The sequence below is a fragment of the Panthera pardus genome, unplaced genomic scaffold, assembly GCF_024362965.1.
Source record: "Panthera pardus isolate Hobbes unplaced genomic scaffold, ASM2436296v1 HiC_scaffold_11, whole genome shotgun sequence".
Classification (NCBI taxonomy): domain Eukaryota; kingdom Metazoa; phylum Chordata; class Mammalia; order Carnivora; family Felidae; genus Panthera; species Panthera pardus.
Window position 1 is genome coordinate 79,637,961 of NW_026526666.1, and position 19,391 is coordinate 79,657,351.

General features: G+C 36.1%; 1 protein-coding gene across 9 annotated transcripts in view; it reads right to left on the reverse strand.

Annotated features, from left to right (window-relative positions):
* ZMYM4 (zinc finger MYM-type containing 4) overlaps positions 1-19,391 on the reverse strand; it is a 146,422-nt gene that overhangs the window by 24,818 nt on the left and 102,213 nt on the right. For all 9 annotated transcript variants that reach the window (XM_053897647.1, XM_053897656.1, XM_053897664.1 and 6 more), the window contains 14 exons: positions 18,219-18,369; positions 17,614-17,729; positions 16,262-16,537; positions 15,937-16,087; positions 14,710-14,882; positions 13,775-13,925; positions 13,070-13,210; positions 12,455-12,492; positions 11,371-11,515; positions 7,670-7,788; positions 6,586-6,757; positions 3,482-3,535; positions 2,908-3,087; positions 2,477-2,571 (listed from right to left, as the gene is read on the reverse strand). In XM_053897647.1, the coding sequence (XP_053753622.1) occupies positions 2,477-2,571; positions 2,908-3,087; positions 3,482-3,535; positions 6,586-6,757; positions 7,670-7,788; positions 11,371-11,515; positions 12,455-12,492; positions 13,070-13,210; positions 13,775-13,925; positions 14,710-14,882; positions 15,937-16,087; positions 16,262-16,537; positions 17,614-17,729; positions 18,219-18,369 (1,962 nt within the window). The remainder of the gene's footprint in view (positions 1-2,476; positions 2,572-2,907; positions 3,088-3,481; positions 3,536-6,585; positions 6,758-7,669; positions 7,789-11,370; positions 11,516-12,454; positions 12,493-13,069; positions 13,211-13,774; positions 13,926-14,709; positions 14,883-15,936; positions 16,088-16,261; positions 16,538-17,613; positions 17,730-18,218; positions 18,370-19,391) is intronic.

Here is a 19,391-nt window from a genome sequence, read left to right on the forward strand (position 1 = left end):
TTAGTTGCCACAGGTTAAGCAAAGACTTTTACATGGAATTCTAAAAAGCATGAATAATAAAAAAATTAAAAATTGATGAAAGTGGACTTTCACAAATTCAGAAAGTTCTGTTCTTCACCATTAAGAAAATAAAGAAAAAACAGCATAGAAGCAAAAGTCAGTTTGAGAAAATAATTACATCCATGATAAAGAACACTTACAACTCAGTAAGAAGGCAAACAACCCAATAAAAGAAATGTGCAAGAGGGGCACCTGGGTGGCTCAGTTGGTTGAGCATCCTGACTCCTGATTTTGATTATGATCTCACAGGTCATGAGATCAAGCCCTGCATTGGGCTTTGCACTGACAGTGAGTAGCCTGTTTGGGATTGTCTCTCCCTCTCTCTCTGCACCCCTACCCCTGCTTGACATACACTGGCTCTCGTTCTCTCTCTTTCAAAGTAAATACTTAAAAAATAATAATAAGGTAGTTTTTTAAAAAACATTTACAAAAGTTTTGAATAGACACCATACCAAAGAAAATACAAGAATAACAAATATACACATGGAAAGATATCCAACATCATCAGTCATTAGGTAAGTATAAACTAAAGCCACAGTGAGATACCACTACACATTCACTAGAATGGTTAAAATTAAAAATACCAAGTATTAGCAAAGTCATGGAGCACATTGGAACTCATATACTGCTGGTGGGAATTCAAACCAATACATTTACTACCCTGGAAAACAGTTTGATAGCTTTCCTACAAAGTTAAAAATACACATACAGTAAGACCCAGCAATCCCACTCCTGGGTATTTTTCCTCAAATGAAACTATATGTTCACACAGAGATTTATATTAAAATGTTCACAGTAGTATATCTGAAATAGCACCAAACTGGAAATAACTCAAATTACCATCAACTGTTAAACAAACTATGGTTTGTCCATTCGATGAAATGCTACTCAGAAATAAAAAAGAATGAATGGCCTTACTGATACATGGAACAACACAGATGAATCTCAAAACCATTATGCTAAGTGAAAGAAGCCAGACAGGGAAGACAACAAATCACAAAACTCCATTTATATGAAATTACAGAAAAAGCAAAGAGGTACCATTTTACATCAATCTGCAGAGCGGATCAGTGGAACTGGAAAGGACAGACTACAAAAGGTCTCAGGGAGCGTTCAGTACAGTGGAAGAGTTATGGTTGTGATGGTAGTTACATACTTAATATATCTGACAGAGCCCCTCAAATATTACACTTAAAATTTATGAACTTTTAGGGGTGCGTGGGTGGCTCAGTTGGTTAATCATCTGACTTCTGCTCAGGACATGATCTCATGATTTGTGAGTTCGAGCCCAGCAACAGGCTCTGCTGACAGCTAAGAGCCTGGAGCCTGCTTCAGATCTGTGTCTCTAGCTCTCTCTGTCTGCCCCTCCCCTGCTCACTGTGTCTGTCTCTCTCTCAAAACTAAACATTAAAAAATTTTTTTTTTTAATTTATGCGCTTTTAGATGCAATTATAACTCAACAGAGCTAATTAAAAAAAATATAAGGCCATTCTTCTTTTAATTTTAGTGTGGGAAAGCCCTGTCAATATGAGAAAATGTCCAAGTGAATTTCACTATTATACTATATTATATAAAATAATAAACTTCATTATTATATGTAAAAAAGGCTAAATTTAGAGGTTTAAAAAAAAAGTGTACAATGAGGATTTTAAAAAGTTTTTTAAAGTAAAACAGAACAAAAACATCCTTAATTTTAAAAACAAAGAGAGCCTGGTAGAAGAAATATAAAGTAAAAGATAATTTTTTTTTTTTTGTAACAGCAGTAGTCTGCCAAATATTGTTTATTTAAGTTAATCAAGTGCAACACAAATACATTTATAAAGTTTTATAAATCTATAAAAATTTCGTGATTATGTGGCACATACACAGGTGTGGTATCATATGCTATTTAGAGAGGCAGGAATGCTGTCTTTTCTTGGGTCTATATGGTTGAAGCCTGGGCCGTGACTCAAAATATATGCTCAGGAGCTCATCAATTCCTACTGAATCCTGAATGATTTTCTGTAACACAAGTGAGTAACAAAACAGAGTAACAAACAATCCACCAGGAAACTGTAAACTTGCCTGGTTACCCTTCTACCAGCTGGAAAAGGTATAATGGTGATACAGACCATGACACTCACAAGAAACATCTGAGCAGCTACATAATAACAACCACATACTAAGCATTTGCCCAGTGCTGTGCTGGGAGACTTGTCTCAGTACCTCTACCACCATAACATGAGGTTTACACATCCCTTTAAAATATCCAAAAGATATCGTTCTTGATTATAAGAAACAAAATAAAGGCATAAAAATACAAGGTTGTGTAAAACAACATACGGAATACTGGGACGATGGCTGTTACAGAGCTTTGTAAACAGCAAGAATTAATAAACGCCAAAGAAAACGCTAGAAATATTAAGCTACTGCTTACTCTTCGTCTGGGCTGAGGGAAGCCATCTCTGTGCCGTCGTCTTGTTCGGGAACGTGCCTGGATTCCCTGTCCTTTATTCAGTGGGTCAAAGGATTCTATTAATAATAAGCAGAAAGCATATTATGATATAAATAACTCACAGAATTATATAGAGACTTTGGGGGAGAAAATATCAGGTAATCATCACTATATTATTTTTTTATGATCAAAAAAGGTGGATATAGCACTTAAATAAAAACTTCACTAATGATGAAGGAAACCTCCTGCAAGATTACAGTGTGAAAGGTTAAAAAAAATTAACCACTTTATTATTTAACCTTCAAAGGTAGAGACCATTTGTGCCTTAGGTTATCAGACAGTATAACTGCTTCATGATGTCAATTCAGAGTTCTACCAATCTTCTAAAACCAAGAGTATTTTATTGCACAAACCTGATGGAAAATCTGCTTCCAGATCCTGCTCAGTTTCCCCTTTTGAGAACTGCTTCAATTCTGAATCAGCCTCTTGCACAGCATTTGACTTTAAGGCATAATGATTCAACTCTTCCTCCCAGCTATGTGGCGTAGATACTGCCTCTGATTCAAGATCACCACTGTATGTACTTCCTTGGTCTGAAATATACAGAAAACAAACAAATGCTCAAAATGAGATGGACCCTATACATGCTCAGAAGCCCTCCCGAACCCCTGAATAACAAAACCAAGATATACCTGCTGATTTAAGTAGGTACACTCAAAAGATGAAGTAATTTCTTCACCAGCCTCACAAAACTGGCTTCATATTCTTGGTAAACACTTTAAAGCATTATTTTAATTAATCCTTAAAACCAGTATCTGAGTTACCTTTAATTATTCTCATTACACATTAGCATACAATCATAGACATCTGATGCCCCTTACGGATAGCTAAAAATACAAATATTAAATCCAAGAATACTAATACTTTATGGTTTCTATGACTGAGAATAATATTTCTAAGATCTAAAATATATGTAGAATTACAAACCTTTTTCAAAAATCTTGGTATCTAAAAAGAGCTCCTGTTCAGAAGTTTGGGATCCTAAGGGAAAAAAAGCACATAATTAAAGAACTTACATGTATTCACAAAGCAAACTGCATCTCAAATGAAATGACTACATTATATAAATGAATCATACTAGGGAATGCTAAAAAAATAGCCTTCATATGCAGGGGCACCTGCGTGGCTCAATCGGTTAAGCATCCAACTTTGGCTCAGGTCATGATTTCATGGTTCATGAGTTCAAGCCCCACATTGAGCTCACAGAGCCCACTTAGAATCCTCTGTTCCCCTCTCTCTCTGCCCCTCCCCCACTCATTCTCTCCCTCTCTGAAAATAAATAAACTTAAATAAAAATAGACTTCATATGCAGAAAGAATAATTCATTAATAAAAATAGGCATTAGTGATAAATGCAATTAAATTATAACCCCTAACAGTGTTTATATTTCTAAGGTAGCAGTACAAGAGAAGTCATGTCAAGAGGGACCTTTATTTTAGATTTACATTCCTGTGCTTTCTTTTTTTTTTAATGTTTATTTATTTCTGAGACAGAGACAGAGCATGAGTGGGGGAGGGGCAGAGAGAGAGGGAGACACAGAATCTGAAGCAGGCTCCAGGCTCTGAGCTGTCAGCACAGAGCCCAACGCAGGGTTAAACTCACAAACCGTGGGATCATGACCTGAGCCGAAGTCAATCGCTCAACCAACTGAGCCACCCAGGCACCCCATACACTCCTGTGCTTTCTGAATTTATTTTTTACCATGAAACGCACACACATACGTAATTTATTTACAAACTGACAAATATGCTTTGAATTGCTTTTTCCTCCCAGAATATATCTTAACACTACACTGAGAAGTCACTAGACTTAGAATATAAATACAAGTTACATGAACAATCAGCACATGAATGAAACCAAACACAGTTCTATCAATTAACTATTTTAAAACTAAAGTGCTTAAGGTTTTAAGGGCGCCTAGGTGGCTCAGTAGATTAAGCATCTGACTTTGGCTCAGGTCATGGTCTCGCGGCCCATGGGCTTGAGCCCTGCATTAGGCTCTGTGCTGTCAGCTCAGTCTGGAGCCTGCTTCAGATTCTATCTCCCTCTCCCACTACCATTCTCCCATGCACGCGCGCTCTCTCTCTCGCTCTCGCTCTCTCTCTCAAATGTAAATAAACATTAAGTTTTTGTTTAATTTTAAAAAATAAAAGTAAAGAGCTTAAGGATTCAAAGTAAAAAACAAAACAAAACGCTTTTTAAAACCCAGGACTACAGCTTCTTTTCTCTGAAATCAAACATAAATTAGCCAGTTCTCTTCAGGAGGAATAAATTTCTCCCTCCTTTATGTTTCTAAACCATTAGATTTTACTTACCCTCTAGTGATTACAACTATCTTTCTTAAAGCTTAGTTTTAAAAAATTTTTTCAGTCTGACTCAATTTTTAGGTTAAGAGAAAGTCACAATATTTGTTCAGAGGAAGCACCTAAAAAATGTTAACTATTTTTTTTTAATGTTTATTATTTTTGAGAGAGACAGAGAGCAAGCAATGGAGGGGCCCAGAGAGAGGGAGACACAGAATCTCCTTCATGATTATGAGATCATGACCTGAGCCAAAGTCGGATGCTCAACCAACTGAGCCACCCAGGCACCCCAAAATGTAAAAGTAAACTGTTAATGTGAGTGGAAAGCCAACTTAAAATGAGGTTTTCATGAATTGCTAAACTTCCAAACTAAATATCAGAAATTATAAGATCAAGCATAAGGGGCAACATTCTAAGACATTAAAATCTACATATAAATGGGTCAGAATTATGAGATTATACACTAGAGACCAAAATGAGACCAGAAACAGTAGAATAGTAACAAATAACCTTTTTATGCAACTCTGACAATATTATGATTTTAAAACTTAATGGCATCACTAGAGGAATGTTGATACTTTTTTTAAAAAAGTGCTACAGTGTTTGGGCTGCCTGGGTGGCTCAGTTTGCTAAGCATTTGACTTTGGCTCAGGTCATGATCTCACAGTTCTTGGGCTCGAGCCCCCATATTGGGCTCTATGCTAACAGCTCACAGCCTGGAGCCTGCTTCGGATTCTATGTCTCCTTGTCTCTCTGCCCCTCCCCCACTTGTGCACTATCTCTCTCTCTCTCTCCCTCTCTCTCTCTCTCTCTCTCTCTCAAAAATAAATGTTAAAAAAAAAAGTTACAGTACTCAGAAAATCACCCAGCATTTATTATGCAAAAATCTAAACCTTAGCTTTGTAAAAACCATCAATAAAAAAAGAAAAAAATTGTCAAGAAAAAATAATTTCTTGACTCATCAGTGATACAGGAAAAGGCCTTGGTATATTTTGACTATCCAAACACAATTTTCTCTATGTCTTCTTATATCCCAAAATCAAGAAAGTGCTAAGGCCAGAAACCTTTCTGGATATGTCCTGCTAGTATTGGTTACTATCATCAACTTTGGAGGAAGACAGACCTGAATTCAACCTCTAGTTCCGTCACTTCCTGATTGCACAACCAGGGCATGTAGGATATCCTATTTTTCCAAATGAGGAATCTAAAGTAAACAGTACCTTCCTCATAGGGCTGTTGTAAAGGTTAAATGAGGCAATGCACACAGTGCATTTAGGACATGCCTACAGTATGTAAGCACATAACTACTGTTCTTATTGTTATTCCACCCCACAGAGGGGGATTTATCTACAGGTTATTTTGAGCCAAATGGTTTTCCATCATAATATTCTATTTACCTTCTATGAACATGCTGATTATTATATACTAAGAATTCTTACATGGGGATCATGGCTTTGAATACAGGAATGAAGTTAGAAAATAATCATGAAAATGGATTTACAGGCAATTTTTCTGGAATCATTAAGAACTAAAAACTGTATTGACTATAGATATATAATTTCATAAAAAGGAAAGAAGTTTCAGAGGTATCAACAAGTTTAACAAATTCGGTATTTAAACACAAATAAAGCTTTTAGAAATATCTTGACTATCCAATACTTAAAATTACTTGAGCTACCTGAAAATTTGTGTGTTTTCTTTCTTTCTTTACTTTACAATTATACCAACCTCCCTGGGATAGAGTCTTCTCCTTCTCTTCATCTTCTGCAATCATTTCTGCCATCTCAAGGAGATCAGCTTCAAATGGATGTGAAGGAAGCTTCTCCTTAATGTCTTCAATACTTTCGGTGACTTTATCTTCATTATCCATCGAGGATGGAATAAGCATAGGGACAGGCATCTAAAAGACCGAGGACAGTTTCTTGGGAACAGGTTTGTCATCAAAACTATTATTTGTCACATGATTTAAGCACTAAAATAATGAACAAATTCAGATATTTCTATTGCTAATGATTAAAATAGTCTTGCTAGTTTGTTTTTATAAGACAACAGCCATTTAAATCAAAATTCAATTAAGTGCTTTTCTGGATAGTCAACAAAATGTGTTTCTAACTCATCTAAAATAAGTTATCTAATACACACTAGTTTCTGATTATATTTCTTGCTTAACATTTTCAGTTTCACACAACTATTTTCCTTAAGAATTCACCAAGGAAAGGGGCGCCTGGGTGGCTCAGTCAGTTAAGCGTCCGACTTCGGCTCAGGTCATGATCTCATGGTCCGTGAGTTCGAGCCCTGCGTCGGGCTCTGTGCTAACAGCTCAGAGTCTGGAGCCTGCTTCGGATTCTGTGTCTCCCTCTCTCTCTCTGACCCTCCCCCGTTCATGCTCTGTCTCTCTCTCTGCCTCAAAAATAAATAAACATTAAAAAGAATTCACCAAGGAAAAATATATTTCCAATACAAAATGAACACATTTTTTAAAATAGTGAGAATAATATAAATCACAGTATTTATTTTTTCACCCTTGTTAGACTCTAGAATTTTAACACACATACACATGTCTGAGCTTTTTCTATTTAAGTGGTCTTATTGTGTATGGAACATTATAAAAAGGCTGTATCATAGCATTCTCTGAGAAGGCAGGGTATAAATACAAACAGCCCTTAATATACTCCATATTAAGTAATACAGTAATATGATAACAGCCAAACACTTTTTTACCAAAAAGTGAAGAGTTTTTAAATTGAGCTGTAACATTTTAATTGAGGAAAATGTGCACTAAATCAGCCTTCATCTCTACATGATTACTCACGGGAACTGGAATTCCAAATGGGACTGGTGCATACTGAGTATAAAGATGAAGAGGTATGGGCACAAACACTGGTACGGGAACTGGCACCACAATGATCTGGGGCTGACTTGGAGTGTCTTCTAATGAAAAATAAATAAATTAAAAAAAACAAAACAAAGAGAGTTAGAAACATCTGAATATAAATTTTTTAAAAAGCAATGGGGATTTACAGTTCCAAAGAATTATAATTAAAAAAAACTTTTTAAAGCACACAGACCTATAGTTCAAAAGTGTAATCTATGACACTGGCAGTCCAAAGAAGAAATAACTAAACTAGCAAAGAAAGGTTTGAGTATAGCAAAGATAAAAAGCAGGCAACAAAACAATGAGCAATGATATGAGGACACAATGAATGAAGGATATAATGTGGATTAATGCATGTAAAGAACTGGAACAATTATCTTAGAAGAGGGTTACAGAAAACTGCTAACATGAATAAGAAAGGTATGTTAAAGATGAGATTAAATAGGGCCATTTTTGTGAAGCTATGATGAACTTGAAAATAAATGTTTATGTATTCTGGGGGGAGGGGGCAGAGAAAGAGGCAGACAGAGGATCTAAAGTGGGTTCCACGCTGATAGCAGAGAGCTTGATGTGAGGCTCAAACTCATGAACTGCGAGACCAGGACCTGAGCCAAAGTCGGATGCTTAACCGACTGAGTCACCCCGGCACCCCTATAATGAACTTTTAAAATCATTTCTAGTAGATAGTGTGGAGTTACTGCAGATCTGTTAGCACAGAGTAATATGATGAAAAGGTCACTAAAAAAGATTAATTTGGAGGCCATCTTAGTATGGAATAAAAAGTATATGAAGTGTAAAAGGAGCAGGCAATTGAAGTATGTACATACAATGAAGATGATGAGGACCTGGACTAGGGTGGTTATGATACCTACAAAAATGAATAAATACATACAAGCAGATTTTCTTTTTTTTTTAAACCTTTTTTTTTTTTTTTTTTTAATGTTTACTTATTTTTGAGAGAAAGAGAGACAGAGCACGAGCACGGGAGGGGCAGAGAGGAAGGGAGAGAGAATCTGAAGCAGGCTCCAAGCTCTGAGCTATCAGCAGAGAGCCTGATGCGAGGCTTGAACTGTGAGATCATGACCTGAGACAAAGTCGGATGCTTAACTAACTGAGCCTCCCAGGCAAGTGAGCCACATACACATATTCTAAGGTATTAAAAAGATGAAACAGAACTTAGAAACCTAAATGAGAATAGGGAAACTAAGTGAGAAGGATGGAGAATTCATCCAGTGTTTAACAGGTATCCTACAGGGTCCTTTCTATGTGCCAGAAAAATACCCTAGATGATTATAAAACCATTAATGTAAGAGAAAGGTAATGCTAGTGAGAAGAAGTGAAAAGCTGACAAGTTGAGTAGGGTTAGAGGTAGGAAATAATATCGGATCAATTTTACCATGGTCTAGTGGACATTAAAAATTACCTATCAATGGGAATGCAAACTGGTACAGCCACTCTGGAAAACAATATGGAGGTTCCTCAAAAAACTAAAAATAGAACTACCCTATGACCCAGCAATTGCACTACTAAGGTATTTATCCAAGGGATACAGATGTGCTGTTTTGAAGGGGCACATGCACCCCCATGTTTATAGCAGCACTATCAACAATAGCCAAAGTATGGAAAGAGCCCAAATGTCCATCGATGGATGAATGGATAAAGAAGATGTGGTATATACAGACGATGGAATATTAGTTGGCAATCAAAAAGAACGAATTCTTGCCATTTGCAACTACATGCATGGAACTGGAGGGTATTATGCTAAGTGAAATTAGTCAGAGAAAGACAAATATCATATGACTTCACTCATATGAGAACTTTGAGACGAAAACAAATGAACATAAGGGAAGGGAAACAAAAATAATATGAAAACAGGGAGGGGGACAAAACATAAGAGACTCATAAGTATGGAGAACAAACAGAAGGTTACTGGAGGGGGTGTGGGAGGGGGGACAGGCTAAATGGGTAAGGAGCACTAAGGACTCTACTCCTGAAATCATTATTGCACTACATGCTAACTAATTTGGATGTAAATTTAAAAAAAAAAAAATTTTTTTTTTTAATTACCTGTCGATAGGGGTCTGGGCAAAATGGGTGAGGGGGAGAGGGAGATAGAAGTCTCCAAATTATGGAATGAGTAAGTCACAGGAATAAAAAGCAGAGGATAAGTAATACAGTCAATGATACTGTAATAGCGATATGATGGGGACAGATGGTAGCTATACTTGTAGAGAGCACAGCATAATGTATAAACTTGTCAAATCTCTAAGCTGTACACACCAAAACTAATGTAACTGTGTGTTTCAACTATACACAAAAAATAAAAATAAAAATAAAATCACCGGATCAGAGATGTCTGATAACCAAGCTACATAATACTAAGTAAGTCACTATTAACTACAACACAAATATAGGCTGAAGTCATCTATAACATTACTATTCAATGTGGTCCATGGGGGCTTTAAGAAATGCAAAACCTCAGGGGCGCCTGGATGGCTCAATCAGTTAAGCATTTGACTTCAGCTCAGGTCATGATCCCACAGTTCTTGAGTTTGAGCCCTGCAGTGGGCTCTGTGCTGACAGAGTGGAGCCTGGAGCCTGCTTCAGATTCTGTGTCTCCCTCTCTCTCTGCCCCTCCCCTGCTTGTGCTCTCTCAAAAAACATTTAAAAAAACAAAAAAAAAAAAAACCCAACCACTTAAATTCTTTACAAATTGTCCTAAGGGAATACAGCAAATAGAGAGACATTTATTTGAGAAAATCTACCTAAATACAGTAAGAATAGTGGGAATCTATGACATGTGCTCCACTACTTACTCCATACCCCAGCTCAGCCAGCTCAACTTGACAGAAGCTCTGCTCTGGGTAGGTGTGGCCAGGAGGAATGGGATCCTATTTCTTCAGTTCCCAAACAAGGGTTACCATATCTCACCAGGGGGCTGGCCACCATCATTTCTCATTCCCTCCAACTCCATATTGAAAAGTTTAATTTCCTGGTGAGTACAGCTGACAGGCTGGAGTCTCCCTTTGTCCACCCAGCTGCCACCCATAGGGTGCAGTAGCCCTACTGCAGGATTGGTAGGCCAAGAATATGGGGTCCCAATCATCCTCAGCCCAGATCATTTGCAGGGCAGAGATTCCAGGCCAGGAGAGGTGAGCTGAGAAGATCAGAGGACTGCACCACACCAGCATCCAGAAAAGTAGATTAGAGGATTTTGCTTAGGGATGGCAATTCAAAAGAAAAGAAAGCCCCCCACACCAAAAACCTTTATTTGATATAGAGGGCAGAAAAGTTCAAACATAAGGATCCTCTATGAAACTACAACTCCTATTAAGAGCCTGTCTATATAATTCCAAAGTCTACCCTTATTCCATAAAATTACACTGTCATTAACAAAAGAAAATGAAGTGTTCACAGTATGGTATTATCAATTAACTACCTTCTCTTTGGCATAACTTAATTTTCAGAGGGTGAAAATACCTAACTGACAGGAAAAGTCATGAGGATGCAACTGGGTGATGTACATAAGCAATCAAACACATCACCCAGGGAATAGGCACTCAATTAATGTAAGCAAATCTCGCATTCCTTCCCCACTAAAAATATATATATATAGGAAGGAAGTGCAAGGAACATACCTGTCTGGCATTCTTTGTTTTGGGTATGTGGTTTGCAAGAAGTGGCTTTAGTCTGTGTGATAGGTTTACACAATAAAGCTTTATTCTTCAAAAGTCTTGGGGGCTGGGAAGGTGGCAGTTTCAGAGCATCTGTTTGTGTACTTGCCTAGAAAAAAAATCAGAAACCAAAGAGGTTTCAAAAGCTTATCATTAATTAGAAGAAATACTATAATTTCAAAAGAAACACTATATTGGAATTACATGGAAGACAAAGAACATAAATATTCAACTAAATATGTAAGAAATACAATATTCCTGAAATACCAATAGCTATATAAGAATATTTTGATAACTATATACTGACTCTGAATGTATCTAATTACCAATTCTATTTACCAAGAAAAATGCTATTTCTATTATAAGACATTGCTGGTCAATCTGGCTATGTTTAAAATGAGAACTGTTATTTCCTGACTGAGTTGAGTCTTAAAAGACTTAGGTTCAAGATAACTAGAAATAACATAAACACTTATGATCATTTAAGTAACCTAAAAAAAGATGATGTGAAAGTTATCTAACAGACCAGGAAACACTTCAGAACTGCTACTGTTCTAGTCGTAAGTTTTTCTCCTATTAATTTTCTTCTAAGAAACAAAGCAAAAATTATTGAGGAAAAAAAAAAGAGTGCTTACTTAAGGATAATCTGCTCTGGGTGGAAACAAACTGTATTTTATAAATACTTTATTTACAATCTGACTACATTACAAAATGTCCCAAATACCTTTATGCCTGAATTCTGTAAAATTTTATTATCTACTATTAAAAACAACAAAAACAAACCAACAAAAATAGCCTTCAGTAACTATGCAGAGATAGCAAGTATTCAAAGAAATCAAAGTACATTAAAGACCTAATTAAATAACCACAATATGAATCAATCAATAAATAACCAGAATATCTTATTCCTAAACAAAGGTTATGAGCTTATGAAAATTATTTTACATAATAAAGAATAAAGCATGGAAAATTAGCACAGACATATTCATACTGTACAAAACTGGAAAATAAACACAGTAGCAATACCACTTAAAAGAATAAAACTTACATCCCCAATGATTTTCGCTGTTACTGTTGGAACTGCACCTGATATAAATTAAAATAAATATTTAGGATCTTACACAATTATTTAAACATAAACAGTAGCATTTAAAGCTGATGGTGGGGGGGCGCCTGGGTGGCGCAGTCGGTTAAGCCTCCGACTTCAGCCAGGTCACGATCTCGCGGTCCGTGAGTTCGAGCCCCGCGTCAGGCTCTGGGCCGATGGCTCGGAGCCTGGAGCCTGTTTCCGATTCTGTGTCTCCCTCTCTCTCTGCCCCTCCCCCGTTCATGCTCTGTCTCTCTCTGTCCCAAAAATAAATAAAAAACGTTGAAAAAAAAATTTTTTTTTAAAAAATAAAAAAAATAAAGCTGATGGTGGGATAACAGACACAAAATCTCAAAATAAAAACAGATATTATCTTAATTCATGGGAAGACTAGCATCTAAAGTATCACGTGAGAAAAAGGGACGAAAACATTGTTTAGTGCCCAACAGCCCACAGAGAGCCACCACTCATAATATAAATGTGTCAAATATTTGAAAATGACCAGTGATGGAAAAAAGACAGAACCACTGTACTCAACCTCAAAAGGCTAGATAAATGCTTTCAAGTCAGACATACCTTGTAAGACACTGTTAGAATTCACTGTGGGCTGAGCAGCAGGAGCACTGGCTAATGATACCACATTGGCTATAACTGGAGTTGAATCTTTTCTTAGAGATGGGGGCCCTGCTGAAGCAGCTGGCACCATGGAAATACTTGCTGATTAAATAAACAAAAATAAAAAGACCTCATGTAATTTATATGCACATACATAGAAACCAACATCTCAAGGAGGTTAAGCAATGCTTTCAGTAAAGTTAAATTCTGTCAGAGCAAAGAATCACATTAGGATTAACTGGGGGGTTTTTTTTCCTCTTTTTTAATTAGTGAAAGAAGTATTCCATGTATTTTCTCTTGTAAAACTACACATGTGGTGTATTTAAAAGGCCATGTGATTTATATTCTATGTCCTTTGTTACTCTCTCAAATCCTTGTTTAAGGAAGTCAAGGTGTATATACCCATTACAAAATATTAACTGCCATTCTGTCCCATAGTTCTTACAGAGTTTATTTAATTCAAAATGTTCAGAGAAAACTAAATGAACTCCTTTCTACAAAGCTTTAATCTAAGATGTTAAACAAAAAGGGATTCAAATGTTAATGTCATTTGAACAGAGTGAAATTTGCATTTCATGAAATTATTAACAACTGTTTAAAGTTCCCAATCTGTAGAACAGTAGTTGGTCCCTGGTACTGATCAAAGACTATAAAGTTTAATTTTACCTGCATTGTTTTGTGAAGGTGGGTCACACATACTTTGCTGATTACAGAACATCAAGATACAAAGCAGGTTACAGAAATGTTTCATTTCTCCTCGCCATTTCAAGGACTCACTGAGTTTACCCTGTCGCTTACAACCATCACATTTGGCCATCTAAAAATGAAATAAGATAGTAAAAGAGTAAAATACAAACTATCTCTGGTCTGACAGAATAAAAGGAGTTCACACAGAACAAGTGAGGAAATTAACTTAGAATTTAGAACATAAAAATGAAAACCATCCTAAAATGGTAAACATTTATCATTTTTCAAATTATTTACACTACATATTAAAAGTCACATTATAGGGGCTCCTGGGTGGCTCAGTCGGTTAAGCGTCCGACTTCGGCTCAGGTCATGATCTCGCGGTCCGTGAGTTCGAGCCCCGCATCGGGCTCTGTGCTGACAGCTCAGAGCCTGGAGCCTGTTTCAGATTCTGTGTCTCCCTCTCTCTGACCCTCCCCCGTTCATGCTCTGTCTCTCTCTGTCTCAAAAATAAATAAATATTAAAAAAAAAAAAATTAAAAAAAAGTCACATTATAAAGATGCCAATAAAGAGTAATTAAAAAACATAGTGAAATGAAAATAAAACCTATCTTCTTCAAAAACTTCAGAAGACAAATTCATTTTAGTTAAATAATAAATAGATAAAATGCTAATTTTAAACTGTTTAATGTCTTAAGACTGATACGTCTTCTACAAGGAAATTAAAAACAAAAAGAACATAACTTCAGTGACATTAAAGTCATCTTAAATCTTACATTAAGGACAACATAATACATTTAATACTTAAAAGTTTTAAAATCATTACATTGCCCTTCATGCTACTTTAAAGAATAAAAGAAGGGAATAATGTATGCCTTAATTTGAAAAACCCCAAGGATATTAATTTTAATTACCTGATAGAATAGAACTGTATATTTGGACATGCATTCTTCACAACAGAACTCTTCTACTTTCCCCCCCAAATTATTCTGTACCAATTTGGGAGATGTCTGTAAACAATAACTGCACATTTTACAGTGATTTCCCCAGCGTTTCGCCAAGTCATGTTTATAAAGCAATTTGCAACCTAAGAACAGGAAAAATAAAATTAACATTAGAAAAAAATTAATTAAGTACCTACATCTTTAAACTTAAATGCTCTAAGACAATGTTTTCACACTTGGATCCTTACCAGTTAGTAGACCAAGAGATCAATTTATAGAATCTATACTATCATTTTCTTTTTCAAACAAAATAGGACAGGATAGTAAATATTACAGAGCATCACATATAATAAAAGTCAGTTTTGTTTCCTAAAACTTTGTTTTACTTGGGTAGGTGATAACATACTGGGTCACAATGTAAAATGTATTTCTTCTTTTGTGTTGTGGTCAAAAGGTTTGAAAGCCAATAGTCTAGGAGGTTAATCATGTACAGTTTTAGAATAAAACATTTTAAACATACAAAAAAGTCATCGAAATAGACAATCTACCTCATACTGATTTGTCTATTATACTCAGAAATATAATGACTATTTAAAACAATAAAAATATAATTTAGGATGCTACTAAAATGTAAGAAGTTCTATTTATTTATTTATGTTTAAATGTTTGCTTTTATTTATGTATTTATTTATTTACTTACTTACTTACTTATTTATTTAGAGGGTGCCCACAAGCAAGGGGAGAGGCAGACAGAGGGAGACACAGAATCCGAAGCAGGCTCCGGGCTCCACACTGACAGCCAAGAGGCTGATGCAGGGGCTCAAACTCACAAACTGTGAGATCATGACCTGAGTCAAAGTCAGACACTTAACCGACTGAGTCACTCAGGTGCCCCTAAGAAGTTTCTCTTTAGAAATAAGCGCCAATAACTAAAAGGATCCCTATCAACCTAAAAACATGAAATGTTTTTCACATCACCACCATCTTCTGTAATACACTTCAACAATCTTTTCCTTCATTTTAACATCTATATGATATGAAGGACTAGCTGAGTAAAAATCAAACCAAGTGTAAACAAAACAAAAAGCTTTGTTACACAATGGATAAAACAGATAAACTTACAAAGTAACAGCTTAAATTATCAGTTACTTTTAAGAGGACCAACATGATCAGTAGGTAAGATGATCTTGTCTTTACCTTCACTACAGAATGACTTGTCAGCACCTGAGAATCGCACAGTCTCCTTTACAATTTTCTCAATTTTACAATATTCACACATTGCCATTACATTATTTATTTTCTTATATTCATCAGAACAATTCTTGCCACAGAACTGAAACATTTTACCCTGTAAAGAAATAATCATTAAGTACTAATGAAACATTTGGTTTACCTTTTGGAAATCCTTTATTCCCTCTTATTTTAAAACAAGTAGTATAATTTTTAAAGATGAAAAGCTAGAAATGATTTTACAGATAGACCATTTTACACTCAAACCCTTTATCAGAATCCTATACTTTACCTTATAGTCAAGAAGTTCTGGTTTTGTGGCAAAAAGACGGTTACAGTGCTGACACTTGAGTTTTACAACACTTCGTGCAAACCCAACGTGCTGGGATTGGGCAGCAAGACGCTGGAGGCCAGCTGCAGCAGAGCTACTGATGGAGGTGGGGGAGACAGCAGAGGTATTACTCCCGCCTGCTGACACTGTTGAACCTGTGGGAATGCTTACAATTACCTGGCCCTGAGACAAGGGCACTACTGAAGAATTCATTCCTGTTGGTTTGTTGAACAAATTCTGAAAAATGAAACAAACAAGATAATCAATGTAATCATTTGTTCAGTCAAATGAGCACCGAGTGCCTAAGTCTGACAAGCACAATTCTAGGTACATAAGATACACCTGTGAACAGGCGACACTCCCTGCCCTTGAACAGCTTAGAAGTGAATGGATAGAGTGTCATTTATATGCAGAAACTAAAATAACTAATGATCTCTTTAAATTTTTTAAACTTTTTTTTTTTTTAAGTAATCTCTACATGCAACATGGAGCTCAAACTCAGGACCTTGAGATCAAGAGTTGCATGTCTACTGACTGAGCCAGCCACAGGCCCCAAACTAATAATCTCCTTTAAAAATAATATCCCCATGGGATGGCCTGGGGGGCTCAGTTAGTTAAGCGTCTGACTCTTGGTTTCAGCTCAGGGCATGACCTCATGGTTCATGGGATAGAGCCCTGCACTGGGCTCAGCAATAACAGTGCAGAGTCTGCATGGGATTCTCTCAGTCCCTCCCCTGCTCACACACTCGCTCTCTCCCAAAACAAACATTTAAAAAAAAAAAAAGGTAAATAAAATAAAATAAAATAAAAATAATATCCCCCCGGGGCACCTGGATGGCTCAGTTGGTTAAGCATCCGATTCTTGATTTTGGCTCAGGTCATGACCTCATGGTGGTGAGTCTGAGCCCCGTGTTGGGTTCTGTGCTGACAGCACAGAGCCTGCTTGGGATTTTCTCTCTTCCCGCTCTCTCTGCCCCTACCCTGCTTGTCCTCCCTCTCTCTCTCTCTCTCTCTCTCTCTCTCTCTCTCTCTCAAAATAAATAAATACACTTTTAAAAAGTTAACAAAAAATAAAAGTAAAATAAAATAATAACATCCTCCCAATAGATAATCTGGGTAGTAACAGTACCATTTAATTTTACAGGAGGCAGTTAAATGACATGCCTCCAAACACATCAAAAATCAAAGAATCCAAGTGTAATAGGACTGAGAGAAAAATTCAGGCAATCCAGGCATTAGCAAACACCTAACAAGTTTATATACGTTATGGTAGGCAACTCACTGACTGGAGAGGAAGATTTCTGAAGCCGTACCTGGAAAGCTACCACACAACTGTAGCTGCAGAAGTTGCGTATACTTCCATCTGACATGGCTAGGTGATACTGAGGGATTGCTGAGGTTTTACAACTGTTACATTGAACTTGTACACCTTAGCAAATCAAAATAAAAACTAGTGAGTAATATATACAAACGTATACAAATGCATGAGAAAATAAATATTATCCAATATATGAAATTCAAGGGCCAGGTCAAGTTGCAGCAACTGAAACATGTCACATACAGACAAAAACTAACTTAACATTAAAAATATTTCTTTTAATGTCAAGTTGGCATGGTAGATCTACCCTGAAACTACAAAATGAACCCCGAAATAAATCAGGTGTGGATAAAAAAAAATACCTTAAAGAAGTCATATGACATTCTTTTGGTAAAGGGGAATGCACAAATAGGCAAGCAAATAAATAAACAGAAGTTAAGCAATCAAGGCAATAGGTGATATTTTACAACACAGATCTGAAATATTTTAAACTTGCCTTAAAAATCAATTAAATCTGGACAAAAATCTGTACTATACAAAAAGCAATAACCATAATTTTGTCAACTATTATATTTATATAGTTTATGAAACCAGTATTACCTGCAGAAGTAACCATTTTAACTCTGTAAGCAGATAAGCAATTAACAGAACAGAAAAGCTCTGTCTTTCCCAAGCTATTGGTATTTTCAATCATTTCTGCTGAGGATCTCAATGATTTGCAAAGCGCACATGGTGTAATTTTGGCTGATTTCTATTAAGAGAATAAAATAACATTCATTTTTACCAAATGATAAGTAAAAGCATAATTCTTTGAAATGTTTATACTTAACACTGTTGAAATATTTTAAATTAGTGGCTTTCAAACTTTTATGATTACAATCCTCAGTAAGAAATAAATTTTACAAAGTGACCCAGTACATACTTCTGAACTTTTGTGTTTGTGTATTATACATGTATATAAAACTGAAAAGTTTCATAAAACAATATAAATCATGATAACATGTGATGCATTTTTATATTTTCCATATATTCTATCTCATTAAAAAATAATGCTGAACGCAATCTAGCAATTAGTTTGGGAATCTACTAATTGATTGTAACTATAGTTTTAAAAATAGTATTTTTAGAAAATTACAAACAGGGAATTCATGCTCTTACACTATGCTAAAAATTAGAAGAACCCCCCTACAAAAGGTGCTATATGTGGCAATAAAATGTGAATTCAATAAAATTAATAAACTTATTAGGAAAGTCACTGCCAACTATTCTATCACTAACAACAACAAAGCACACAAAGCAATAAAGCAAGTAAGCAATAAAGTGGGAGCAAACCTTGGATATCACAAATTTTCAAATATAAGCAATCGAACAGTCTATTATCTTAAGTTTGCGCTAAAATAGGGATTCAGCAGGGGCGCCTGGGTGGCTCAGTGAGTTGAGCGTCGTCCGACTTCAGCTCAGGTCATGATCTCACGGCTCGTGAGTTCGAGCCCCGTGTCGAGCACTGTGCTGACAGCTCAGAGCCTGGAGCCTGCTTCTGCGTCTCCTTCTCTCTCTGCCTTTCCCCCACTCAACACTGTCTCTCTCTCAAAAATAAACATTAAAAAAAATTTTTTTTAATTAGGGATTCAGCAGCCAGTAATACTAAATACTACTAGTATATCATACATTCAAGATAACATGTAAAGTATATCCAGCATCCATTATCTCTGTGAAGTTTTGCTGATAGTCTCATCCTGTCCTACCAACTAGAACTGACCATGTTTCCTCTGT